At 40.1% G+C, this 27355-nt stretch overlaps 2 protein-coding genes across 4 annotated transcripts; both read left to right on the top strand.

Moving 5' to 3' along the window:
• The first annotated feature begins 122 nt into the window (after window positions 1–122).
• FH (fumarate hydratase) lies at window positions 123–17285 on the top strand. Of its 2 annotated transcripts, none has more exons than XM_040549068.1 (10): window positions 123–272; window positions 5391–5525; window positions 6306–6416; window positions 8722–8898; window positions 9925–10107; window positions 11060–11225; window positions 13065–13268; window positions 14621–14748; window positions 16336–16489; window positions 17086–17285. In XM_040549068.1, exons 1-10 carry the CDS (start codon window positions 144–146, stop codon window positions 17226–17228), a joined length of 1530 nt encoding a protein of 509 aa, XP_040405002.1. In that variant the 5' UTR covers window positions 123–143; the 3' UTR covers window positions 17229–17285. The 2 variants fall into 2 exon arrangements, with proteins under 2 accessions (XP_040405002.1, XP_040405003.1); XM_040549069.1 differs by lacking the exon at window positions 123–272 and adding an exon at window positions 1897–2143.
• A 293-nt stretch (window positions 17286–17578) lies between these two features.
• On the top strand, window positions 17579–27300 carry CHMP5 (charged multivesicular body protein 5). Of its 2 annotated transcripts, none has more exons than XM_040549063.1 (9): window positions 17579–17651; window positions 17687–17768; window positions 22595–22699; window positions 23505–23551; window positions 24324–24417; window positions 24498–24569; window positions 25644–25752; window positions 26105–26217; window positions 26699–27300. In XM_040549063.1, exons 2-9 carry the CDS (start codon window positions 17700–17702, stop codon window positions 26747–26749), a joined length of 660 nt encoding a protein of 219 aa, XP_040404997.1. In that variant the 5' UTR covers window positions 17579–17651; window positions 17687–17699; the 3' UTR covers window positions 26750–27300. The 2 variants fall into 2 exon arrangements, with proteins under 2 accessions (XP_040404997.1, XP_040404996.1); XM_040549062.1 differs by having other exon boundaries at window positions 17590–17651; window positions 17683–17768.
• The last annotated feature ends 55 nt before the right edge of the window (window positions 27301–27355 follow it).

Here is a 27355-nt window from a genome sequence, read left to right as displayed (position 1 = left end):
CGGCAGCTCCCCCCAGACCCTCTGCTCCTGCGTGGGCTCCTCTCCACGTCCCGCAGCAGGGCTCCTCCTCCTCCTCCCTCCTGACGCCCGTCCGGGGCGGGTCTCTCCCCGCCCGCCGCCCTCCCACCCCCCAGGCCGGCAGGATGCAGCGCTCCCTCCACGCCGCCCGCCGCCTGGGCGCCTCGGCCGCGCTCCGCGCCCCGCCGCCGCCCCCCCCGCCGCCCGCCTCCGCCGCCGCCTCCCGCTGGGGGCCGCCGCCGCGCGCCGCCATGGTGAGCACCGGGCGTGGGGGGGGGAGCGCGGTGACCTCCAGCCGCCACCGCCGGCCGCCCGCGCCGTGGCCCCGCCCCGCGCCGCCCCCCTGCCGCAGGGCGCAGCGGCCGCGGCTGGGCCCCGGCCCTGAGCAAGCGGGAGTTTTTCGCCCCCAAAAGGGGAGGAAGTCGGGTTGGGGAGGGTTAGGGGGGTTTCTCTGGGTGCGTCTGGGGTTCGTCAGAGCCCCTGCGGCTTCCGCAAATAAAAATTCAGATAAAAAATCAGGCGCTTTCTGAGGGCTGTGTAAAAATAAAAATTAATTCGGGCGCTTTCTGAGGAGTCTTAAGATACGAGCAGGAAAAAAACGTGTTTTCACCAAAATGGGAGAAATCTGGGTTGCTGAAGGGCTAGGAACGGGTTGCCCAGGGAGGTGGTGGAGTCACCGTCCCTGGGGGTGTTCAAGGAAAGGTTGGACGTGGTGCTTAGGGACATGGTTCAGTGGGTGACATTGGTGGTAGGGGGATGGCTGGACCAGATGATCTTGGAGGTCTTTTCCAACCTTAGTGATTCTGTGATTGAAATGCACTCTACATTATTAGGCGCAATGAGACTGTGGGGCTGAAACATATGGGGGACTTGCTTATGGCATGTTGCTCAGTATGAAAACAAGATATTCAAAAGCAACCTTGAATCTCAATATTAACAGCTAGGATACTGCATGAAGCCTTAGTCTCAGGTACACCCATACAGTTTTGCTCCTAAAAATGAGGTAACTAAGGGCTGCTAGGTGAATTCCAGCAGAAAGTGGGGTGTTCGGGATTCGATGCTTGTAGTAAAATTTACTACAATGCTAGTTCCTGCTCTGTCATACTGAGTGTGGGATAGCAAATAGCATAAAAAAAAGGAAGCTCCCAAATGAGTGAACAAGCTGCACGCTGAATGAAACGTGCCTTTATAGGAACACTGGTTTCAAAGCAGGTTATGTAATTCACAAGCCGTTGGCCTGTTGGTTGCTTCCCTTTTTTAATCTTTCTGTTGTGACATCCTCTAAGAAGGAATTAGAGGTTGTGGCCTTTGTTTACTGGCTGAAGACCCCAAATTGTTGAAAGGCTGCAGTCTTACAATCAGTGCAGATGTTTTGAGCTTTGCCAGGCGGAAATATGACCTGTCTGTGCTTAGGCATCGTTAATTTTTTGGGTTTAAATAACAGCAGATGTTACAGCAAAATGTCCCTCCATGAATCTGGAACTCCAACAGACCTTGAATTCTTACAGGAAAACATTGTATATTTTTATTTTCAAAAATTAAAATGCTATCCATCTGCCAAAGGAGAGTTACGGAGCACAAGTTCCATTTTCTGCTGGTTCTTAAAGATCCCTTTTGACATGCTAAAAATTATTTGAACTGAAATATTATATCCAGAAGCTGCCACATCCTTAAATCAGAATATAACTTTCCACAGGAAGGATTATTGCAGCACTTCTTTTATTTGAATTTATATTGAATTGCCCGTTATGTAGCAATTGGTTCCAGCAGATTAGCTCCCTGCAGCAAGGCAAAAGTACGCTTCTGTTTGTCTGACTGTGTAAGCTTCGAACTGTGGGCTCTTGGGATTTGGGGGCGGGGTGAGGGGCAGGGCACTCCCCAGGCCTGTTAAAAAAGAAAAGAAGATTTGTTTATAAGGGATGGTCATTCTGCGCTGAGACGTGTAGCCTAAGCGAGCACTGGTGGCTGCCTTCGCTCGCGGCAGAGTTGCAGGGTTTGTGCTTGGCTCTGGACACAGGAGGCTTGGCAGGGCCGTGCTGCTGTCCCACCGCTGTGCTCCGCGCTCCTCGCTACAGGAATGGCTGCAGGAACAGCTCCACAACAGCTCCTAAAGCCGCTCAAGAGGGTGAATATGAGGGCATTTCTTTACTGGGAGGGTGACGGAGCACTGGGACAGGCTGCCCAGAGAGGTTGTGGGGTCTCCTTCTCTGGAGATATTCAAAACCCTCCTGGTTTTGAGTATCTCCACCTGGTCTAGGTGATCCTGCTCAGCAGGGGGGTTGGACTGGGTGATCTTCAGAGGTGCCAGCCTCAGCCATTCGGTGATTCTGTGAATCCCATCCAAGGAGCGGGAAAGCACGTTTTTTCACTTTAAAATGCAGACAGCAAATTCCACGAGCTGTTACGTTCGTCAGCCAGGCTGAAGTCTGTAAGACATTTGTGTTGATTTCTATGGTACCACGTGTACTTGCACAGATAGGGGCTCAACCCTGATTAATGCCTGGGCGAATATCAGAAAATGGTGTCCCTTGCCTGCCAGAGTTCAAGAAGTGTTTGGACTATGCTCTCAGTCATATGGTCTGAATTTTGAGTAGACCTGTGAGGAGCCAAGAGTTGGACTCAATGATCCTTGTGGGTCCCTTCCAGCTCGGGATATTCTATGATTATATTCTCTGTACAGTTTTGTTTGGTCTTGAATGTGTTGTTCTTGCCTTCGTTTAAGGCATCTGATACTAATTATTGTTTGTTTTTGAGTAGTCAATATAGGTAACTATTGGAATTTAGTTTAGTTACTTTAATACGGATAAAAAATATTACTTTCTTTTTTTCTTAGTGTTACTTGTCCCTCTGTTAATCAGCAAATGACATTCAGCTTGAAGCAGCTTACCCTGTTAACTTCATGGGAGTCTGTAAACGTGTGTAATGAGGAATTGGCTAGGGAAGTAAAATTTATTTATTTATTTTTAATAACAGGGTTTTGTTGTTAAAAGGTTCTTGAACTAGGGGGTACTGATCCCTCCTGGCTCTGTTTATCTTTGTTTCTCCATTGTTGACGCTGGAATTACGCATGAGGAATCACTTGTGCAACTGCTAACATTTTTTGTCTAGAAGGTTACAGGCCATTTAACTTTTTTATACTGAGTGCGGATACTTTTGGTGATTGAGCCACTGACTGTGTTAAGAGCTTGGAATTCAGTTGATTCTGCTTATCCAGCTCTAAGGAAGGCCTCATCTTGTCTGCTTCCACCAGGTGTCCGATTATCAGGAGTGGGAATTTCAGAGAACAGTAGACATCAGTGATATTTATCTGTTTTTTGTTGACATGAACATGAATTAAAACAGTGATCAACTCAGAATCAAGAGGGTTAGAGAATGTCTGGAAGGCGCATCGGCCCGTGCTAATCAGTGTGCTTGTGGGGTCAGTGTCTGTGGGAGAGTGAAAAGCGAGGTGTGGGGAGTGGGACAGCAACGCAAGAGCTAACCCTTGCTACTTGTGGGCTGGGCTGCAGTTTCTTTTGGGTCGTACACCACACCTGCTCTGCAAGAGAACCTCGTGCAAACAGGGATGATGTCTGGTACGTGTTTGCCGGTGTACCTGATGGCAGGGCCTCTTGTGTGGCTCAGAGCACTGCTTAGGACAGTGAAAAGACCGGACTGCTCCCACCTGCCTCTGGCCATCCGCAGCAATGTGGAGCTGGGCAGGCTGCTGGAGAGCCTCTGCTGCTGCACATGCACGCTGAGACCCATAAAACGAGGAGCAAATAAAACTGGCCAAGAAACGAGAGGAACAGTATGGTGTTGTGGTGTTCCTCTCGTTTCTTGGCCAGTTTTTCCTTCAGCATCCCCAGCATCACTTGGCAAGTTTGTTGGTCTGCTCCTTGTGAGAGGAGACGCTTCCTTTCGCTTGCCCTGAGTGTGGCTCCTGCTAGCCTAGTTATGTGGCTTCTGTTTCTTGGAAGAGGCAGGCAGAGAGCACCTAATACCTCTTGCCATTCTACTGATGCTTTTTTTGGCCTCGATTTTCCTTCAGTCCCCAAGTTGTCTCTCTTCTGACCTACAAAGTTAGTCTTCTTAAGAAAGCTGTTCCCCACCTTTGATCAGTCTTACTGCCTTTTCCTTGAACAGTTTCCAATAATAAGCTTTTTGAGATGAAAGTAATCAAATCTGCACAACGTTTTCAAAATACAAATAAACTGCGATAGCACAGAGATGTTTCTTCCTCTATCCTCTGCTTTTCTTCCTAGTTCCTAACGTTCAATTTTCTTCTTTCACCACATTGCATCACTGAGTTGGTGCTTTGATGCTTGATGTTACCCCAAGGACTCACACCTGAGGGTCATAGTTAGGCAAGAGCCCACCACTGTATATGTATATATCCTACCTATGAAGCTGGGATTTGTGGTTAAAAATTCAGAAAGGCTTCTTCCCCTTCCTGAAGACTGTGCAAGAGGGTAACCCCCTGTTGTGGGGAAGGGTGAACATCTTCCTCACAGCAAATTGAGGATTTGCTGACAGAAATCTGGGGAGAAGAAGAATAAAGCTGCTCTTACTGCTTCCTGTCCAGTCCCATACCTTGTGGAGCTGCATATGAGTGTGACTGCGTTGTCATAAATGAATGGATTATTTCTTAAATAAACAAAAGTAAAAATTTACTCTTCAGTTGATGTGCATCAGCTAAACTTAATTTACTTCTGGCTGCGTTAGATAATAATGCATGCTAGGTGTATATATGTGATACATAAATCTTGCCTTATCTAAGCACAAAATATACCTATGTACAGTTTCTTCATGTTGCTCACCTACTTTCGTTAGGGAAACTGTCTTCCTGTTTTTTTGGATTTAAGGCAAGAATTACTGCCAGTAACTTGGAACTGAATTAGTTGCTCTCTTCCAGTACTTTAATTCTGTCAGGTGTGCCGTGTGGATTTCAAGTAGGGTTTTTGTTACACACATGTTGCCTGGGTGGATGCCATCTGCATTACCATGCCCCTTTGTAAGTTTGTTTTAACAAATCAGCCATTCTGTAAATTGTAAAATGAGTTACCAAGGCTTCAAAAGAAATTGAGTCTTTATCAGTATGTCTTGTGTCATACAGTGAGCAGCCAAAGTCCTAAGTCTTTCAGTGCTGCCTGTCACCAGTGGGTCTGCTAGGCTATATATTTGTAGTTGTGATTCTTTTAGTGAGACAGGTATTCACACTAGAAAAATGTCTAAAGTTTGAGGATATAATTAGAAAAATATCTATGACCAGCTGTGTGTATTTGCTATCTTTTTTCCCCTTATTGTGCATTTTTTCTTAACTGTGTCACCTTTCAAAAAGGAGGTGCTGTTTATTGGTGTTTTAAACTTCTATATTTTTTCCTTTTCCACAGTCCACTCAAGAGTCATTTAGGATAGAATATGATACTTTTGGTGAACTGAAGGTCCCAAGTGACAAATACTATGGTGCCCAGACTGTAAGATCTACGATGAATTTCAAGATCGGAGGTGTTTCAGAAAGGATGCCAGTAAGTAATTCAAGCCTGTGCTCATTTATTCTCTGCCAGTATAGTTTGTATGTGAGTGAATACCTTTTTTTAGTCTTTTGCTGGGAAAATGGGCAATTAAAGATGTTAATTTCATTGTAAGTTACTGTTCTGTGGTAGATTTTTTTTTAATTTACATAAATTGGATATAGCTTTTGAATAATTAATTGATTCTTTTTTTTTTTTTTAATGAGGTAAACAGAAGTCTTTCAGTTTCCTGAAGACCAAAGGCTATGGATAGAGTAGTTCCCTATATAATTACGTTCACTCTAGTGTTATGTAGTTTGTTACTGAAGATGTTTAGTTTGGCATGGACTGATGTGAAATTGCTTTTTCACTTGTGGCTGGGCTTAGAGCATAAGTGTACGCAAACTTTGTCATGCGCTGCTTTTGCCTGTACTGGAACAAGCCAGTTTGCCTTCAAAAATTATATTTTAGAAACAGATCTAGTTCTTCTTTTCTGTAAATGTTAATGCATGTAGTCCATCTTGATACATATAGCATAACTGGACTTGGAAGGAAAGGGTGAGCAATGTACATACAGCTTTCTGTACTGCTTGGGTGAACGTTACTTATAATGAGAGCACAGGTTGTCTGACTTAGATGGTTCCTTGGTTGCTTGATGGACTATTGCTGTATTTAAGGTCAGAAGGAGTTTGATTTAGAACTAGATCTGCAGTATGGGTTTCTAAATGTCCTTTGTTGGAAAAAAAAACCAAACAACAACAACCAAACATATTTAAACTCATTCTTGTGTCTCAGGTTCAAGTTATAAGGGCTTTTGGCATCTTGAAGAGAGCAGCAGCTGAAGTAAATCAAGATTATGGTCTTGACCCAAAGATTGCTAATGCTATCGTAAAGGCAGCGGATGAGGTAGGAATGTACTGTTGAAAATACTAGAACTGACATTGTATTTTTGGTTAGCTTTTCGTGGAAATACTGTTTGAAGGCTGGGGGAAGACCTCTTGGGTTTCTTAAATAGTTCAAGCAAAGCATTTATTATTAAACTTTGTTTGTCAGGCTCAGAAATCTTTTACTTAATGTTTTACTGTTCTATGCTTTTAGACATTCTAGAATAGTGTTCCAATGTATTTTGGTGTTTAATTTATATAAAAAAAAAAACACGTAATTTTTCCTCACTATTAGGGCTGCCTACTACTTGCATAATGTCTTTGGGATGACTCTTACCAGATAAACAGTATAAAAAAGTCTAGGAAGGGAATAGAATTTTGGTTCATTCAGCTAATGCGAAATCTGACATGCAAGCAAAGCTTTTCCTCTTTGGAAGTCTCCAGTCTGTTAATCCATTGCATCTCTGTAGCATGAAGACCATCTGCAGTATGAATAGTTTCTCTGTTGCTGGTCTGTTTCCTCTTCAGACTTAAGGTTACTAGTAAATCTATGCTTTTTGAAGTATCACTTTTGTAGCTAAAGAGGACATGATGCAGAGGCATCTCCTCTTTCTTGGGATAAATGCCACCCAAATGCACAGAGTTATGAATGAACGTAAACTGAGGTATGGTAATACTGTGTGTGCTGCTTTGCATAAATCAACAGATAGGTTTAGCGAGAAGCATTGTGGCACAGAGCTTTCTTCTTCTTCAAAAGCTTTTGAATATTTCAGTATTTGCAGAAGCCACATCCTCTCTCTACCATCTCTAACACCATGAATCCCAAGCACTAAGAGCTTTGGAGAACTCCAGAATATGATTTCAGGAGGACTGTGATGTAACCTGAAAATCCGGAGATTGTTATCTAGCCTCAGAGTTGTAATAACAGATCTCCTGGTTTGCATTCTGAGCTTTTCTCAGGTTGATATCTATGGGGGTGATACTTAAGAGCACAGATTTTGATACTACTGTAAATGTACTTAGAAAAAATTCTCTAAATACATATAAGGTTCAACAGGGTCCAAAAAATGTAGATCAAACAGGACAATATTCCTACCCGTTGCTTTGTCTTGATTTAAGACAGCAGTTGTCACAGCTTACCCACAGAAGATGTAAGTTGATGTAGGCATTTGTAGTTGATCAGGACCTTGTTCCCATGGGTAATCTGCAAGTCAATGCATATGAATCTTTTTAGGCCTGTGTGATTCTCTTGTTTATATGCTCCATTTGTCTGTAACAAGTTCAGGTATAGTTTAGGTATGGTAAAGACAGTCATGACTTCTTTTTAGGAACCTCAGTTTAAAGCCATGTAGGCCCAGGGAAAACATGCCTTCCAGGAGGAAGAGATTTGATTGCAGCAACTCTTTTTGTTGATGCAGAATATAATGTCTGTAACATGTCCGGACCTTCCATACGTGAAATTCATTTCTGGAGAAATTTCAATGTTAATTATACAAATACCATGTGCTGCATGGGCACGCCCACTGACCTTTGGCAAAAATACCTCTTCTGGGAGACCATTTTCCATAGGGAATGACTTTCTGAATGCCTCAAATTCAAATTGTTGTGTAGTTGTTATCTGCTCATGATGAAACTGTGCAGCTGTTGAACTTGATTTCCGAGGAGAAAGCAGGGCACCCATGCTGATGAGAAGTTTGTAACTGGATAAGCAGACAGAAAACGGACGTTTCTGATACCCAAAGGATGGTCATGAATCAAGTCCTTTGATGTGTCTCCAAGGAGACACAACGCTGAGTCAGTACCCTGAAGCACCTTAAGTACTGATTTGGAAACTACTTAATAACATCTCTCAGGGAAGGAAAATATCTTAACCTGAACAAATAACTATGGAAGGGAGAACCAGCACTTACTACCTCTGCTCCCACCCAGGGGTATCAGAACCTGAATTGCTTTAAAATTTGGGAAGGAGGAGATGTTTTTGGACCTATAAAATCATCTGGATTTGGGAAAGAGAATAGATAACCTAAAAGACCGTGTTTCAATCTTTTATATCTATGACTATAGAAAAGGAAATTAAATTATATATTTCTGGGTGTTTTAGAACTTAACATCTTCAAAAAGCATAGCAAACATTTTTCGTCCTTTTAATATTTAGTATAAAAACACCAAACTCTTCTTAATTATTCCAGTGTAATTATACATATAATCATTGTGAATTTATAAATATAGTGGAAAACTGTTTGAATTATAGCTATAAAATTCTCAATTTATGCTGCTTATTATTTTTTCCCAGTAGAACAGCTCTTCTCTCTCTTTTTCTATTATAGGTAGCTGAAGGAAAATTAAATGATCACTTTCCACTGGTGGTGTGGCAGACTGGGTCTGGAACTCAAACCAACATGAATGTCAATGAAGTCATCAGCAATAGAGCCATTGAGATAATGGGAGGCAAACTGGGGAGCAAAATCCCAGTACATCCAAACGATCATGTTAACAAAAGTCAGGTCATTATACTCACATTATACTTCTTTTAATGCCAAAAATATTCTTTTTGAATTGTGAATTTCAAATTCTCTTACAGCCACTGCTTAGATAAGCTTTGTATATGGTTAAGTACATATGTAAACATATGGGAAAATAAAAATATATGGAAAAGTGAGTTCTGTTTACAGCCTTGTTGACAGTTTTCCAGGTTTTAAGTTTTTCAGATTAAATCAACTTTGAGATGTTGCTCAGTAACAGTATGAATTTTTCAGATTAAAAACTCTGAACCTTACCTATGACAGATGAATTCATACAAGTTGTAGTAGGCAGAGGTGGCTTGGTGACAACCGCTGCTACTGCAGCCAGTTTTAAAGAAGCTAAATATAGATCCAATTTCTAGAGGTTGAATACATGTAGCTGCTATCTCCCTGCTATATTACATAAAGCATGTAGAAAAAATAATAAATTGGCTAAATGTCCTGTAATTGGCAAGTGAAATATCTGTTTCATATTTTTTCCCCAGGGATTTTAGTACACATGTTTATTATACTTCACTCTTAATATTTTGTTCAGATTAGTTGAAGTTTGAGCCAGTAAGTTGCTTGCATCCCTTCCTGATCTTTTGTGCTTACTCAGTATCCTGGGAACTATGGAATTACCACTACCTAATCAGTATGTTGAACTTTTAAAGTCACCTACAGCTTCTTTAAAATCTTCTGTCCATTCGTTATCTGTCTTTTGTAATTACTGTAGCAATTTTTTCCTTTTTTTGTCCCAGTTGTTTAATGAACGGTCTAGTTATGAGGGTATAGTTACTTTCTGTGGGTATAGTTATAAAAAGCTGATTTTATTAGAAGGATGCTAGGCTGGAGTTCAGAAGATTTGATTATTTCTTCAGAGTGACTTGTGGAACACTGCCAAGGTTTTTATGCTGTGCTTAGTTTCTTCTTCTTAATGAAATAAAGAGAATAAAGCCGTACGTGTAAATCTTACAGGTACTATGGTGAGAAAAGACTGTAAAGAAATTTCTCAATATTCCTTCACAGAGTTCCAATGACACTTTCCCAACAGCAATGCATATTGCTGCTGCCCAGGAGGTTAATGAGGTGTTGTTACCTGGATTAAAGAAGCTACAGAATGCACTTGAAGCGAAATCCAAAGAGTTTTCCCAAATCATAAAAATAGGACGCACTCATACACAAGATGCTGTTCCACTTACGCTTGGACAGGTAAAAATAAATAAATAAAACAATTTTTGGGGGGCAAAAAAAAGTATTTTTGGGGAAACAGGCAAATTTGAGGAGACCTGAATTAGTTGATAGTTTAAGATAAATTAAGTAGCTGGCTGAATCTCAGTCAGAGTATTTTTATCTTTTTTGGAGTTTTCTGAATGTTGTACTCCTAATAACTGCATTGCAAATTTTCTTAAAATTTTTCATGCGTGTTTTATGTCTAATGGTAGCAAGATATAAATGATTTCAAAATGATATGTGATTACCAAGTAACAAAACATATTTATATTACACTGGCATCAGAAGGGACAAGGTAGATTTAGTCTGTAATCTGTAATCTCATATAAATGAGGTTTTGACAAAACAGAACTACTGAGTATTTAGAACAAAAATCTTTGATACATGATCATATATATATGACAAATCTTTGTTATTATATTGTTAAGAATGCCTTATATTATGTTACTTGGTGAGATATTAATTAAAGTGAACTGATAAAAATCCATAGAAAATTTGTGGGTCTTTATTTTAGTTAGTAAGAAGCTCACCCGTGCATTCCTTGGGCGGGTTGAGAGCGAACAAAGCCCAGGAGCCATTTGCTAATTGTAACTTGAGACTTTGTTAATTTAATTTGAGATCTGATTTACCTTGGATTCAGATCCTACAAAGTATATTACTGAAGTATAAGGCAAGAGAAAGATGCGTTGTATATAGATTTTTATATATGTAGGTTGCTTTTATGTGTAATTTCTCCTGCTGTGTGAGCAGGCTTATAATAGATGTAAATTTTCTTTCTTAATGAGAACATGTTTTAGCATCTGGGTTGATTTCAATGCCTTCAGGTTTTTAAGTAATTGAGCACTGTTGTTAACAGTCTAAATAATTCTACTTGCTTATTCCTTTTTGTCTTCTTTGTGTTTTATTTTTTTTATGCTCCATTCTTCCAAAGGAATTTAGTGGCTATGTGCAACAAATTAAATATGGTGTGGCTAGGATTGAGTCAACCATGCCAAGGGTCTATCAGCTGGCAGCTGGTGGGACTGCAGTTGGTACAGGATTAAACACAAGGATTGGCTTTGCTGAGAAAGTTGCTGCTAAAGTGGCTGAACTGACGGGTGAGGAATGATGTTTCAGAGTTACCGGTAAAGCAGTATGTGGAAAACAGTCAAATTCACACTAAAATGTTCAGTTTCCATGCCTCTCCAAGTTCTCAAATTGTTTCTGTATTTTAGTAAAAAACTTTCTGTTAATGCTGTGCGTCGTAAACCTTATACTCAGGATTTTGCGTGCGATGTATTTTTCTAATTGTGCTCAGTGCAGTGAGAGTGACCGCCATGAGTAAGGTTTATTGGAGATGGGTTCTGTTTCAGACTTCTATTATTAGCCCAGCCATAATATGCCTGTTTTGATCTCTGCTTCTCTTAATCTACAGTGACTTGCCACAAAAGAGGGGGAGAAACAAACAAAAAAAGCCTTCCAAAAACCACTAGTTTATTCATGTGAAAGAGTACAAGTTAGCTGCCTGATTTTTGATGCTGGCTTTCAAGATCTTTGTAGATCTTGAAACTTAATTTACAGAGCCACTGATTGTTTTGATTGTAAACTCCTATGTCACAATATCTGTCTTAAAAATGTCCCCAAAATGAATGCATACATCTTTCATGTACATTTAACATCTAAACATCTATAACATCTAAAACTGCTTATCAGCAGTATTTTTATATTAATGGGGTTGTTGTTCACAATTTATTAGAGGACCAAGATTTTCTTGTACCCTGACAGGGAAGAAGTAACGTGATGAGCAGCAGCTGCTGAGAAGCAGTAAAGGGCTTGTTTTGGTGCTTGAACAAGACATGAGTGCTTTAGTAAGCTGTCCCATCTCACCCTTGTTAGGTGTATTGCATGTGTGGGTTGTACAAGTTTAAAAGAAGAAGAGCAGACTATTTAAGTTCCTCGTGTTCTTACATATTAAGTTTGTTGGCAAAGGCAAAATGGAAAGTTTGGAATGATTCTGGCAACTGTGAGATGCAGAAGCCCATGCAAAGGGAACGGGAGCCAGTGTTTGGCAGGAGCTGCAAAACGTGGCAGAAATTCTGCTGTTCCTGTAGCAAATGCGGTTATGTTACTCTTGTTGGTTGAACTGGTAAAGTGAGCTCAGACCAGTAATTTTGTGGCACAAGTCCAGCCCACAGTCAGTGTTCCTGCACACATCCTTACTGATGCCCATTACCGCTAATAAAATTCTGCTGAGAATTTTATTCAGGGGAAGATCCTGAAGAAATTTTTTTGGTTGTGGAACTTAGCTGCAAATTGCAGACTTAATTAACATAAACAGAGCTGTTGTTCCCCTGCTTTTGCTGTTGACAGTAGTTTCAGGCATCTTAAATCTTAGTTTTCCCATGTTCTATCTGGTTTGTTGTTCCTTTGCAGTGCTGATGCTTGGATGCATCTTTTTTTCTTTAAGTAGCTAATTCCATTGCAATTACTTTTTATTTATCCTAATGTCTGCACTGCGCTGCAAAAATCTATTTTCATAGCTGGGAGAAAACATCCTTAAAATCGATGATCTTAAAAAACTAACTTGATATAAGAGAAGAAATGCGTATGTTTGGGCTAACCTACAAGAGATTATTGACATTTATATTGTGGTGGAAGGCAAAGTGCTGTGTTGCTTCATGTGAGACACAGTATGGGAGTTTGAAATCTATAACTTTGCTGCAGGTTGATGCTCGAATGTCATGTTCTTCTGTATTTTAGTGACTTTTATTGTGCCTTTTGTATTGAATTGAATCAGTTTAAGAAATACGTTTGTGAGGAAATGTCCAGAGAAGAGAGAAATGAACTTACAGTATTATTAATATAATTTTATATTAAGCTAATTAAGTGCTAGATCATCTGCTTTATGTCTGCATGGAAGTGTCTCACCGGTTTCATATTTTCCACCCTCCCTGTAGGTTTGCCTTTTGTCACTGCTCCAAATAAATTTGAAGCCCTTGCAGCTCATGATGCTCTAGTTGAACTCAGTGGAGCTATGAACACAGTGGCATGTAGTCTGATGAAAATAGCTAACGATATTCGTTTCCTGGGTTCTGGACCACGCTCTGGACTAGGAGAACTCATCCTGCCTGAAAATGAACCAGGAAGCAGTATCATGCCAGGTACAGAGGAAACATACAGAGAAAAATCAGAGAAAATTTGTCTTTTTTTTTTTTATTATTGTTCTGGACCTTACCAAAGGTCCAGAAAGATACTTATCAAAAGATATTTAACCAAACACCCCCCACAAATGTTAGTAAGTCCATGATTCAACAACACTTCTGTCAGTTTTTCTTCTCCCATATTTCAACAAAACTGTGCTCATAAAAATGCTTGCACAGCTGTGTGTTGGCAAGTATATGAAAGTGAGTAATATCTGTAAACTTGTACTATATTAATACAAACATACTTCTCAAAACCTTTTTTTAGAATTGCAAGATCACTACTATTTTTAGGTAAAGACTTTCTGAAACAAGCTTTACATGGTCTAATCTATGAATTATAGCATCTGCTAATTGAGGATGGATTGTATTAGCAATAGTATGATGTGCATTGTCTTTACTTCCTAACATTATTAATGTTGTGTGCTCAGATTTTCCTTTGCTGCAATGATTCCATTCTATGGGAGAATAAGAAAGGAAAGTATAATATATTATAATACCATTCCTTGCCTCTCTCCTGAAAAGTTTGTACATATGACTACTGTAGATCCAAAACTATTCTAAGCATGTTCTTCTTGTACGATAAATTATGAAAGGAACAAGTTGTGAGTATATCTGGCTTTAAATAGGCAGATAATGAATGCTGTTATTAGGATTAATTCTAGAAACGAAATCAATTGTAAAACGTTCTTGTTGGCGGATGCCTGAATTTTTTGTTTGTTTGTTTTTGTTTTGTTTTGTTTTCCTGACAAAGTAAACAGAGTGTAACAGTTTTGTTACAAAATACTATTAACAAACTGTGATACTTTTTTTAAGTTGACTGAGATTTGGTAGTGATTTACCAGAAACGTCTACCTACTCAAATAAAGACAGATAATAATCTCATAACTATTTAGAGCTGCTTAGCTTGTGCACATTTAGTTGAGCTCTCAAAGGCTTTGCTACAGCAGCCACTGGTGTTGGGGGCGGCCTTCTTTAAAACTTGGTATTCCACAAATCTTTCTTCCCTTTCAAAAGAGAATACAACTGAAGGTTTTATATTTTGCAGAGAATGGGGAATTAATTAAGACTGGTGAGCTTCGTTTTAAGTTTATAAGGCATAAGAAATCCTAGCTGAATTACTGCAACAGTACAGTGAACTGAACATCATTTATGGATTTTAATTTTTTTTTTTAATTTCTGTGGTGAACAGAGGAGTAAGACGTTACCTCCTACAAAATGTCTTCTGTTCAACGTGATTTGGTAAATGAGGGAACAAATGATTTATTTATTTATTTTCTTAGTCTTTGGTAACCTTTTTCTCTCCCAAACAGGAAAAGTGAATCCTACCCAGTGTGAAGCAGTGACCATGGTGGCAGCCCAAGTTATGGGAAATCATGTTGCTGTTACTGTAGGAGGTAGCAATGGACATTTCGAACTGAATGTTTTTAAGCCCATGATGGTAAGTTCAAAAAGTTGTAAAATGTCTCGGACTTCTGAAGTCATAACTTACTCAGTCAGTTAACTAGGGAAAAAGCTCAGTGAATTTTTGGTCAATACAAGCACTGGAGAATCCGATAAAATGTGAGAATACATTTTATTATTTTGTATGGTAATAACTTGTTATTTTGACAGGTAACTGGCAGTTTTTTTATATGAATCTATGTTATGCTGTTGAGCATTTATCTTAAAAATGTGTGTTCATTGGTCAAAGGAAGCAGGGAGAGAGGACCACAATCTAAGACAAACTTTTGTCCAAAGCCAGAGAGAGTTTAGTATTTTAGCTAAAATTAGGACTTTCTCATTTTATATACAGAAAACTCTTACTAGTATCTGTTTCTGCTGAATACCAAAGTTTATATGCTTTTGGCAACTGTTAGATAAAACTGTAAATGATTGGTCTTCGATCTCACTTCCGTAGGGTAAGCAGGATACACTAGGGTACATACTGCTGTTTTTCTATATTTTAATTTTAAAAGGTCAAGATAATGAAGTGTTACAAATCACCTGGTACTGGAATGTTTTCAGATCAAGTCCTAATACTTTTATTCTTTGGGTTGTATACATTTTTCTTAAAACTAAGAATGAAAAACAAACAGGAGAAATTGAGGAAAAGAATATAAACAATAGGATCAAATCAGAAGATTGTGGAGAACTGTGTGTAAGATGGTGAAGGAATATTGTAGATTAGATGAGGGTAGGATGATAGTTTAAAAAAGAATGAAAGTGTATTGTGGAAAAGATCCTAATATTATATAGAAGTAACAAGAAAGCTTTTGATTTTCTTGTCTTTTTGTTAGATACCAGAGGCATGAGGAAAGTAGTATGCCATATGTTATTTTTCTACACTGCCTATACTGGTTGATAGTATTTTTTTTTTTAGTATGTTAGAAATTATTGAAAGAAAATTGAAATTCTATAATCGTTTTTTTTTTCTTCCTAACTGTTTGTTTAGGGTACTGTTTTTACGCGCACACACACACACACACACCCCGTTTGAACAAAGTTTTAAGCGTATAGCAACTGGTTTTGACAGCCCTGACCCACACCCCCAAAAAATCATAGCAGAACATAAGTTCTGATAGAAACAGACACCCCTTAACAAGAAAAAGAAAAAGCTGGTATGTTATAGATTGTCAAGGCAGATGGCTAATGCCAGACATTATTGTACTTTTTATTTTAAAATGTCTTCTTTTGATTGGTACTGGGGGGTGGGAGAAAAAATGACCTCGAATTAAATTCCTTTATTTATTTTTTTACTTGGTATTTGTGAACTGTTCTAACAAAACATCTGTACATGCTGTGGTCTTTTTTGGGCAAGAGTTCTTCATCTCTTACATGATTTTCACAAAATTCTTTTAAATGGGAGTAGCTGAGCTTAGCCTGCAGAGGGAAGAGGGATTATTATTGTATGTACTACTTCTCTGCAAACTAAAGAAGCAAGTTTTAGGGGAAAGAGGAGCATTGGTTATGAGCAAATGTGCCTGACTGTGCAACAATTAATTTATGAATGTAATAATTGGTACCTTCTTTTTTTCTTTTGTGTTAGATTAAAAATGTTTTAAACTCTGCAAGACTTCTCGGAGATGTTTGCGTTTCTTTCACTGACAACTGTGTAGTTGGAATCCAAGCCAATACTGACAGGATCAACAAACTAATGAGTGAATCTCTGATGTTGGTAACAGCACTTAATCCACATATAGGTAGGTTTAAAGCTTGGAAACTTGTCAAAAAATATTCTGAAATATTTCACAGTAACGTTATTTTGCGCGCGTTATTTTTATCACCACAATGTTTAGGAAACCAAGTTCTGGGCCAGGCCATAAAGGTAGTTTACTTTAACGTCACTAATTACTGTGAGTGATGAAAAAGATGTGTTCTGCTTAAATAACAGTGCCTTAAAGAAATGATTCTGAACAGAAGTCAAGAAAAGGAGATTGAGAGAATTTGTATACCTGTTGTCCCAATATGACCTTTAATAATAATGAAAAGTGAAAGATTACAATCTGAGTTTTTATTTTAAAGAAGAAATTCACATAAAATGTTTATGTAAATGCATTGAGGCCTGTTTAAGATACCTACGTTAGGAGACTGAATTTAACACCTACATGAAGACCATTTTAAGTAAGGAGTATAATACTTATAGTGGATGTTTTCTGCAAATCGAGTTGTTTAGTAATAGCAATACCTCACAAATTTATTTTCCAAAGATGAAGTGTCCTACTTTTTTTTTTATTATCTCTAATGAAAGCCTTTTGAAACTGCAAGTGGCTGAATTGTTCGCGTTGGTTTGTTGCAGGGTACGATAAAGCAGCCAAGATTGCCAAAACGGCGCACAAGGAGGGGACGACGTTAAAAGAAGCCGCCATAAAGCTGGGGTTCCTCACGTCAGACCAGTTCGACCAGTGGGTGAAGCCTAAGGACATGTTGGGACCCCAGTAACTGCTTGAAAATAAACGTGTTCTTAACTTAAAAGCGAATAAAACAAAAGAAATGTGATGTGATTTGTTTAGGTTCTCGTGTTTTTGTGGTGTATATTGCTTTGAACTCGTGGCTGTGCACTGGGAGATGAGGGCACAACCCCAAGGGATTGCCGAGGGGGGCAACCCCTGACGGGAGTTACCCGCCCCCCCCTCCCCTCGCAGGGTCCTGTCCCTTTAAGGCCGCTCCGGGTAGCGCCGCCCGCCCTCCGCGCGGCCAATCGCAGCTCTTCCTCCTCGGGGACGGGCGGAAGCGAGGGCGTGCCGCTCTGCCAGTACTTCCGCGTGCGCAGGCGCGGTGCGCGCGTTGTGCTTCCGGGCCGGCCCGATCAGGACCGGGATCGGGATCGGGATCGCCGCGGCCGCTGCCGAGCCCCAGCACCCCCCCCCCCCCCCCCCCCCCCCCCGCCCGCCCGCCCGCCCGCCCGGCGCCATGAACCGCTTCTTCGGCAAGGCCAAGCCCAAGGCGCCGCCGCCCAGCCTCACCGACTGCATCGGCACGGTGAGCCCGCGGGGAGGGGCTGGGGGGGGGTGGCGCCTGTCAGCGCCGTGCCCAGAGCAGGGGTCCAGAGAAGGGCAACGAAGCTGGTGAAGGGCCTGGGACACAAGTCTTATGGGGAGCGGCTGAGGGAACTGGGCGCGTTTAGTCTGGAGAAGAGGAGGCTCAGGGGAGACCTTATTGCTCTCTGCAACTACCTGAAGGGAAGGTGTGGGGAGCTGGGGGTCGGCCTCTTCTCACAGGTAACTAGTGATAGGACAAGAGGGAATGGCCTCAAGTTGCGCCAGGGGAGGTTCAGGTTGGAAATGAGGAGACATTTCTTCTCAGAAAGAGCAGTCAGGCATTGGGACGGGTTGCCCAGGGAGGTGGTGGCGTCACCGTCCCTGGGGGTGTTCAAGGAAAGGTTGGACGTGGTGCTTAGGGACATGGTTTAGTGGGTGGCATTGGTAGTAGGGTGATGGTTGGACCAGGTGATCTTGGAGGTCACTTCCACCCTGAATGATTCTGTGATACGCACACACACATACATGTGTGTCTGTGTGCTTATGTATTCAACTGCTCATCAGCGTCAGCACAACTTGACATGTTCACCGGTACATACCACCGTATGTATAAAACACGTGCCTATGTTTGTTCCCCGTGTGTATGAGCCCATAAATAGCTGCACATGATGTACATGTAAAGCCTGGCACTCCTTGTGTCCTTGTGGATGTCTGTGATGTTCCCACCCGAGGGCTTCGCTGCTCTGCCTGCCCCAGTTAACTCCTGACACTCCAGCAGCAAGAGGAGCAGACCTCCTTCCTGTCTACCACATGAAGCAGGGAGCACAAGGCCATTCTTTGTCTACGAGCTCGTTGTAGAGCCTGTGGGGAAGACAGATAGGGAAGCAATCTGAGACTGAGCAAGAAATACCGAGGGGATGTGTGATAGAGCACTCCACATCTGTTGTGAGGTTGGCTCCTCTGGAAAGGAGGTTAAGGGAGACATTAGGCTAGTCACTTCATAGTCTTTTGTGGCTTTTAAGTTTGTGGAGAAAACTGTGGTATGGTTTTTACAGCTGCTGCTGACCTAAACTGACTTTAGAAGGTGAAAAAACACAACTGAGATCTTGGGGTGTTCATCTGAGCAGTTAACAGAGTCAGGTGCGCTTGGTTGTGGTCTAAGCTGAGGTGCGCTAGTCCAAGGCTAACAAGTGTTGTCCCTGGAACCTGACAGCAAAAAGCTTCTGTGAAAAATCATCTTTTTTCTCCCAGAAAACTTATTCTTCCACCCAGTGATGAGAACCCCTGAGTTAAGTACCAGATGCTCATTAGTGCTAACTACACAAACGCACGCATATCACTATGTCATGTATGCCAGCCTGAGAGAGGTGCTTATAGTTAATGTTTTTCACAGGATGTTATTTTATTGGCTAAGAATCTGCATTACTTTCTAGCAGTATCCAAATGTAGCTCCAAATACATGTGGTTTGAACAGCAAGTGCAGCTCACGCTCAAAAATCAGGGTTAGCCTCCCCGTTGTTAGCAGTGAGCGCTTTGGTGGGTGGCCACAGCTCCCAAATCCATCTGAAATACTGCCATCTACACTTACATTGCCTAAATGACAAATGTAAGCTGGAGACCAGGAAGCCTTGTTTTCCCTGACAACAACCTGCAACCATCCTGATTTAGACACGCTGGCAGGCTGTCCTCCACTAGGAGCTTGTTCAACCCCAGTGGACTTTCAGATTTAATAAAAGTGTAATTTAAACAGCTACTTAGATCGGCAACACCAGGAATTTAGGATTATTTACCAAAAAAGTGTGGTTGGCACCACAAGGAACTGCATGTGGTTTTTTTTTTTTTTTTTCTATTTGTTTGTATTTACATTCTCTGAAAATGTGACTGTACAAGACACCAGGAAAAGCAGAGTTTCAGGCTTATTTCACATACGTGATGACTTGGCAGCCACGGTAACTCATGAGTTGCAGTGTTTTTTAAGATACGAAGTCAAGAGCCTGTGTTGGTCATCTGTTCTGTGCTGGCTCTGAGCACAGCGTTTGGTATGAGGAAGTCTGTAAGCCAAACCACTGCATCATTACTGAGCTCATCTTAGCTTTTTACCCTGTTTTAGCTCCATCCACAGAAAGTGACGTTGTCAAAATTGAGTACTGTTCTGTGTATTTTTGTAAGCATGAGGAGAAACACAGTTCCTGTTCCAAGTTTGTGAATGAGCTTGTCTTGTTAATTTACATGAAGTGATCCATCTGATCTGTGAAAGACTTACTCTATTTTAATTTTCTCTACAATACTTAAATCTTTAGTAAGCAAAGCACAGGTCCTACTAGAGGATCAATAGTTTTTTTTTTTGTTAAATTGCATTTGAGTTGCTATTGAAAAGTGTAGTGTGAGATACTGAAAAAAAAGAAGAGAAAAATTCAACAGTTCGGAGACTCAAGTAATGTCATCTCTGTCTTATTGACAGTTAGATATGTTTCCTTGCACCTTTTTAATGAGTTGAATTCCTTTGTAAGATCTCTTACCCTGTTACTTAATGGTAATTTTAAAAAGAAAAAGAAGAAAAGACAACGGTTAGGCAGTGGTTATGCTTACCGTTGGGATGTTCTTTCCTGCGTATGCAGGAGTAGCATGACTGAGCCCACGATAGTCAGAGTACAATATACTTTATCGTGGTGAGAGAACAAACATCAAGAATTAAGAAACAAACATCAAGACACCTAAACGGTTGAAAACTTCTGAATTTCAATCAAGCAGCTGATTACACAGGATCCCTACTTTGGCTGAAAACTGAACATACTGAATCTTGGGAAGCACTTCTCCCTACTTTTCTTTCATGTCGGGTTACTGTCCAGTCTGCCAGCTGGCTGCGTGATGCCCTCCTGTCTCCGCAGTTACTCTCCATGGGTATGTTCCTCGCTCCCCCTTTCCACTTTCTGCCCCCTTCTTGCTGTGCCTGCCTCAACGATGTGCTAAGGGCAGAGGTTTTTGTTCTTGCTGGTTTAGCAGTCAGATGACAAAGCTGTGATGAGGCTGGCAGGAGGAAGGGTGCATCAGGAAATGTGGCATGGGCATTCTTTTTACTTTTTCTTCTTTGAAAAATACACTCAAAATTAATGGAGAAGTAGGAAGGAAACACAGCCTAGAACAAAAGAATGGTAGTTGGGACAGCAATATTAAAATTCAGATTTTTATGTCATTGTATTATTATTGAAATAAGCTGCTATTTTGCTTAATAGGGATTTGGGATACCACAATCACTTTTTTTTTTTTTTGCTTAGTTTGGGCACCCCTTCTACTCCCCTTTTTTCTGGACTTAGAAGCTGAAATGCCAGCACACCATACCCGATTTTACAGAAGCAGAAATGCTGTGTATGCGTGATGCTCCATTTATTTTTAGAAGCTTTTGTCCTGTGTAGTGTGTGTAATTTTTATGTAGGTAATCGATCTAGGAGAGGCTACCTCAATTTCCTGCTCGTACTGACTGAGAGAATCGCTGGAGACCCTTACCTCAATAACTGAGTTTCCCCTGCGCAGGAGGCTGATCTCAGAGATGCTTTTAGCTGGTGAAGATCTTGAGGAGGTGCTAGGCTTTGAAACTACAAGATTTTAAAACTCTCAGATGGCTTATTTGCTTGTTTATTATTAAAACATTTGGTATAATAGAACCTTAATACAAACTTTTCAATGCTAGATGTGCCTAGGCGCCTTAATCTCTTGTGCAAAGAGCATTTGTGTCAAATGCCTGCTCAGGATGCCTCTGGCAAATGCACATTGCTGCCATAGAATGGTGGTTTGAAAGGATCATCAAGACACCAAAACGAAGATCTGCATAATTATACGTGTTTGAACATACTGATAACAAGTCAGAGTTGTACGTTTTCACTGATTGGTCTCACGTTATATTTGGAACGTGATTATATTCAAATCCCTCGGGCGGCTTCTTGGAAGGAAAAGTTAATGAGCTTTATTTGCTGTGCACAGGGAAGTGCTGTGGTGGTTGACGCTAAGGAAGCCGGCCTTGCTGTGAAGTTGTGCGTGCTGTCAGAAGCATCTATAGCTTTAGGTTATGTGATAATCATCTTTAACCCTCTCCTGCAGTAGGCTGAGAATATTTCTTCAAGGAGAGATCTGTCACACGCAGTGCACCGGGATTGGCTGCTGGAGGTGTCTGAGGGAGTTAGGCAGTTATCCTCAGGGTTCTGAGCAAAAATGCAGTAAGATCTCAGAGTACCTGCCCCACAAACCTGCGGGGTCCTGACTTCCTTTGCAGGAAGTGATGGGGAAGTGTCTGTGACACAAAAGTTGGGCACTGTTGAAACAGTGGTTAAGTTTGGGCTTGTTAAGTGCCACCATAATCCAGGTATCAAAGAGGAAGTATCCTTCTAAAGGATGAACGTTCTCTGCACACCAAATGTAAGCCTCTAGCTTTGCTAAGCGCACCCCGGTCCCTTTTCTGTTTGCCTCTTAACTGCCGGCATGGTCCATGGATGTTTTTCCTCTTCAGTTCCAGTTTAGTGCCTGGTACTCTATCTTATCAGAAATGCCTGAACAGAGATTGAGAGTTGACTGGGTGTGCAAGAGAGCATCTCAAAATGAGGAGAATGTGTTACAATGGCGGAGCTTGCTGAAACCTTATGGTGCTTCTTGTGCTCCTTGTAGGAGGTGTTTCTGCTTTCAGATCCTCAACAAACTTTAAGCTGTTCGTAAAATCACTGAGGGGAAAAAATAATTTGTTCAGAGGCATATTCAGGATGAGGGTGTTCTTTTTGTTGTCCAATACCTGAATAAAATGCTAATAAATGCGTTTATTTTTCCTGTTGTGTATTACAGGTGGATAGCAGAGCCGAGTCGATTGACAAGAAAATCGCGAGGCTTGATGCTGAACTAGTGAAGTATAAGGATCAAATGAAGAAGATGAGAGAGGGGCCTGCAAAGGTAACAACCTTCTGTGGGATTTAAGTGTGAGAGGATGTGACTCGCACCCTGTGTCGTGTAATGGTGGTGAAGGAGCCAGTTCTTCAGGTTCTTAGAAATGCATCTCGCCTTATTGATGGGATATAAGATCCTGCAAGTTTATTTTTATTCTGAAGCATCTCTTAAATGTGTCTTTGAACAATGCTTTAATTGTTTTTTTAATTATTATTATTATTTTCTTTTACTTCTTAAAAGTGCAGTGTAATTCACCAGTCAGAAGTTACTTGCTTGCCTCCCTTCTTCCTTCTGTTACCTGAATTAAATCTGGTAGAGAGGCTATTCTGTTCACCTGCCAAAATAAAAAGATCTGTGATATTCAGAAAAGGGGCAGGAAAGCCCAGTTTTGAAAGGGGATGAACATAAAAATTAAACAGTACCTAATAATAAACATATCAAATGTTTGTTTAGTGATAAACATACCTAAGATAATTTGTATTGCTAAAGTACCTTTTGCAATATTACTTCATGCTGGCCATTAAGATATGTGGATGAAAGGTAGTTCTGATGTTTAAATTGGACTTTCTATTCTGCTTATGAAAAAAAAAATCAAAAGCTGGAAATATGTAAAGTATTTGCTATTAGCAGCATTACATACAGGCCTATTTTGTTAATCATTAATGCAGGATGAACACAGAATGTGACTATTGTTGCAAAGTGCATTATTAGCTGGTGACTGTTTTGGAAAATTTAAATCCAATACATTAGGTTTAAACAGTATAACGCAGAGTACAGTCAAATACTCTTCCTAAGATATTGTGTCTTTCAGAATACCGTAAAGCAGAAAGCGTTGAGAGTGTTAAAGCAGAAGCGAATGTAAGTTTAAATCTTTTTCAGTCTGGGGTTAATGAGGCTGTTTTGTTGGAGTGTGTTGCACTTCCATTTTTCTTTCCAGTACTCTAGTTTCTGAGCATTCTTAAAAGAGAAATGCTGAACAAGCTAGCCAGCCCTTCAAAAGCATATTACAGATCTACTGTCAGCATATTTCAGCCTAATTTGTATGTTAGTATATGAAGTTGAATGGGGACAAGCTGACCTAAATCTCCTCATCACTAAAGCTATGTTTGGCTCATGAACTTATTTTCTAAGATATATATTATTTTTATTTATTTTAAGTCTCCTTTTTTTTTTTTTTTGGTTAGATGAAAGTTTCCTTTTTCCACCCTATGCCCACCACTCCTCAGCCAAATTCCAGTGCAGAGCCATTGTGGTTTGGATAACCTGCATCTCTTCCATTCTGCTTACAGCAGCAGTAAGCAGTGGCATGCATATCTACCTGACAGTGACTAAAAATCTTGTGGTATCCTCACCCACTACATAAGCCTAGAAAAATATAGTATTGACATCAGTTAAAACAGAAGCTTAATTAGGAGTAGCTTTGACAGCTTTAAATACGTAGTTTCACAGAAATATGAGCATTATATATTTCTATCTTATTGTGTGATTGTTTATTATTAAAAAAAAGAACAACTGCACACATCAGCAGATGACTACTTCTGATTTTTCAAGTAAAAAAAATAAAAAGGATTTTCTTTTGTGGCAATAAATACTGGTGTTTTAAAGCTGTTATTTGCGTTGTTTTTAACAGGTATGAACAACAGCGGGATAATCTATCACAGCAGTCTTTTAATATGGAACAAGCTAATTACACCATTCAGGCACTGAAAGATACAAAGACAACGGTACCAGTATATTAATCTCACGTTTGTTTAATTTGTGTATGTTACATCAGATACAAGCATGTTGTTTCACTCTATTCTAGGTTGATGCAATGAAACTGGGAGTGAAAGAAATGAAGAAAGCTTACAAGCAAGTCAAAATTGATCAAATAGAGGTGAGCTTCTACAGTTTAAAGGACAGAAACAATGCACTGAAATAGTGATGAATGGGCTATATAACTTTGACTGCTTTGGTTTATGTTTGACTTTTTTTTCTTCCCTTCATGGGACCACCATCTTAATTCCTTCCTTCTTTCTCTGGTACTGCACAATCAGTTGTTGGCATTGTTGTACTGATTGGTGTTTCCTTGCTGGGCTAATCTTTAATCTCTACATTCCTTTCCTTTGCACTGCAGCATAAACGTTAGTGAATACTTCCTGCTATGGCTTCTTTGGCCTCCTTTCCCCCCCCCCCCATGTTGCTACCCTTACATGCAGATTAGTCCTTTGCTCCCCCTACTTTATGGTAGTGCCTGACTTAAAAAGCAAATAAAAATAAAATAAACGCTTTCAAAAGGTCTGCAAGGCTTGGCCCTGTCTTCAGAAAATGCAGTTTAAGAACATAAGAACTTTAAACATATTTTCAAGTATGCTGCACTTAAACTCTTATCAGATGCCAGTGCTGAATTCCTCCAAGTTCTTTCCTGGGCTGTTTCTGTATATATCTCCTCCTTACTTGCACCTAAGTACAGTGCCAATAGTCATGCTAAAGTATCTTCTCAATTTTTGCTGTGGCATAACTTAGGCTAGTCCTTAGATTTACTCTCTCCTGCTGCTCAAGATAATGTTGAGCTCTGGGTAGTTTATTGGAGCCTTTCAGTTCACCCTGAAGAATATTAACTGTCATGTCATGTCCTTCTCCCCTGGCCCCCCCAACAAAACAGAAAAACAAGGTTTTACAGAGATGCTCTTGCTAGGTTACTCTTCTTCTGCCTGATACTTTATTATAACTTTAATAGTAGTTAAGACCAAGCCATAGCACTGAATGCATGTGTCTTAACTTGTATTAATGCTGCTTCCAAAAATGATTTAAAAAAAAACATTTAAAACATATAAAAAACATTTAAAACATTAAAAAAAAATTAAAAAAAAGTGTCTGGTATGCTGGAATTATTGACAATTGACTAAGGTCTGATAAATTTAACTGAAACTATTAAATGTGGACCAGTTGAAATTGTTTGTTGCTTCAGGACATACAAGATCAGTTGGAGGATATGATGGAAGAAGCCAACGAAGTCCAGGAAGCACTGAGTCGTAGCTATGGAACACCAGAGATTGATGAAGATGACTTGGAAGCAGGTAAGGAAAGTGGAGGGGGAAAGTACAGTCATATTTTAGTTTCATTGACTACATCACTCTTTTAAACTTAAAAGCTGCATTTCTTTTAAGTGCAGTAAGAAAAATATCAGACAAACATGAAAGAGATATTTATGGTATCAGTGAAGAGATACTAAAGGTATCAGTAAAGAAAAGAACGTTCTCTGTGTGTGCACACGTGCAAGTCTTCATGTGTTCCTGATGGCTGGCTAAATAAGGAATGTCAGTATAAGTGTAAGCATTCAGTATGAATCCTGTTTCTCTTTAAGAACAACTTTTCTTTTGCAAAAGGAATTCCTTGCATAACTTTTCAACCAAACAAATTAAATTTCAGAACTGGATGCATTGGGTGATGAGCTTTTGGCTGATGAAGATAATTCCTACTTAGATGAAGCTGCATCTGCTCCAGCAATCCCAGAGGGCACTCCTGTTGACACAAAAAACAAAGTGAGTCCTTTGCTCCTTAGAAGCAAATTATGTATATTTTTTGAGTTAACCAAACTTATGTGGGTTGCTTGATTAGGAATCCTTAATATTTTGTAATTCATAATATTTTAGGCAAAAGTATTGTTTAACATCTGGTGTGTTTTAGATGCTGTGTATATATAATGCTTTCTCTTACATTTTAAAGAGCTAAAAGGGCATTTTGGAACTGCTGTCTAACATTAGCAGACTGCAAGTAGAACTTAAGCATACCATTACAGCTGTTAGCGTAGTAATTCTTAAACATAGAAGAAAGTCTTCTGTATATTTGCATGTGGGATTTTAGTATAGCTTATTATTGAGGAACAACACTGGTGTTCTTATTTTGATTCCAGCGATGTGACAGTTACAGGTATATCACAATTAATATTGTAAGGAAACTTTTGCAGTGCGCTTTGGTGGGTTGGGAATTATTAACCTGTTCATCTTTCTTTCCTTCTTACAGGATGGTGTATTGGTGGATGAATTTGGATTGCCAAAGATCCCTGCAACATAAATGTTCCAAAAGCACAATGGATATAATGAACTACACTTTACAAATCAAATTAAGATTTAAGATTGTTATTATTTTTGAAAATCCTGAAGAACTTGTCCTTCCAGTGTAACCTTAATATCACTACATCCTAGAACGCAATATGGCTGGTGGTGGTCTTTCTTTGAAGAAAGTTGTTCTACTACTGACTTTTCTATTAATGGAAAAACTTGGCACAGCTTCCTTCAATGGAAACAGTCGGTCTGATAGGTTTTGATTTCCCGTGTCTCATGGACAAAGTTGTACGTGAAGAATAGTGGTGACTGTTTGTAGCTGAGTTCTGTTCTGATTTTGTCTTAGTTTCGAGAAAGAGAAACAATACTGTATGTTGCTGCTTTCTCTGTGTAAAATAGCTCCCTTACGCTTATTTGATAAAAGAATTGAAAACATTTTTAAACTACTTCAGCCGTGAGACTTTTATGCTATTGTACTTGCAACCTTCAAAGCTGTAACAAATAGGGTTCTCGTTAACTTTATGTATTCTTATTGACATAAAAGCACTTGGAGTAGCCGAACCTTTTGTGTGGTGTTTTTAGTGCCGGTATTATCCTGCCCCTGGGTTTGTTACGC

This window comes from Cygnus olor, chromosome 2 (genome assembly GCF_009769625.2).
Source record: "Cygnus olor isolate bCygOlo1 chromosome 2, bCygOlo1.pri.v2, whole genome shotgun sequence".
Classification (NCBI taxonomy): Eukaryota; Metazoa; Chordata; class Aves; order Anseriformes; family Anatidae; genus Cygnus; species Cygnus olor.
The sequence above is the reverse complement of the archived record's forward strand: the minus strand, read 5'-3'. Positions and strand labels throughout refer to the sequence as shown.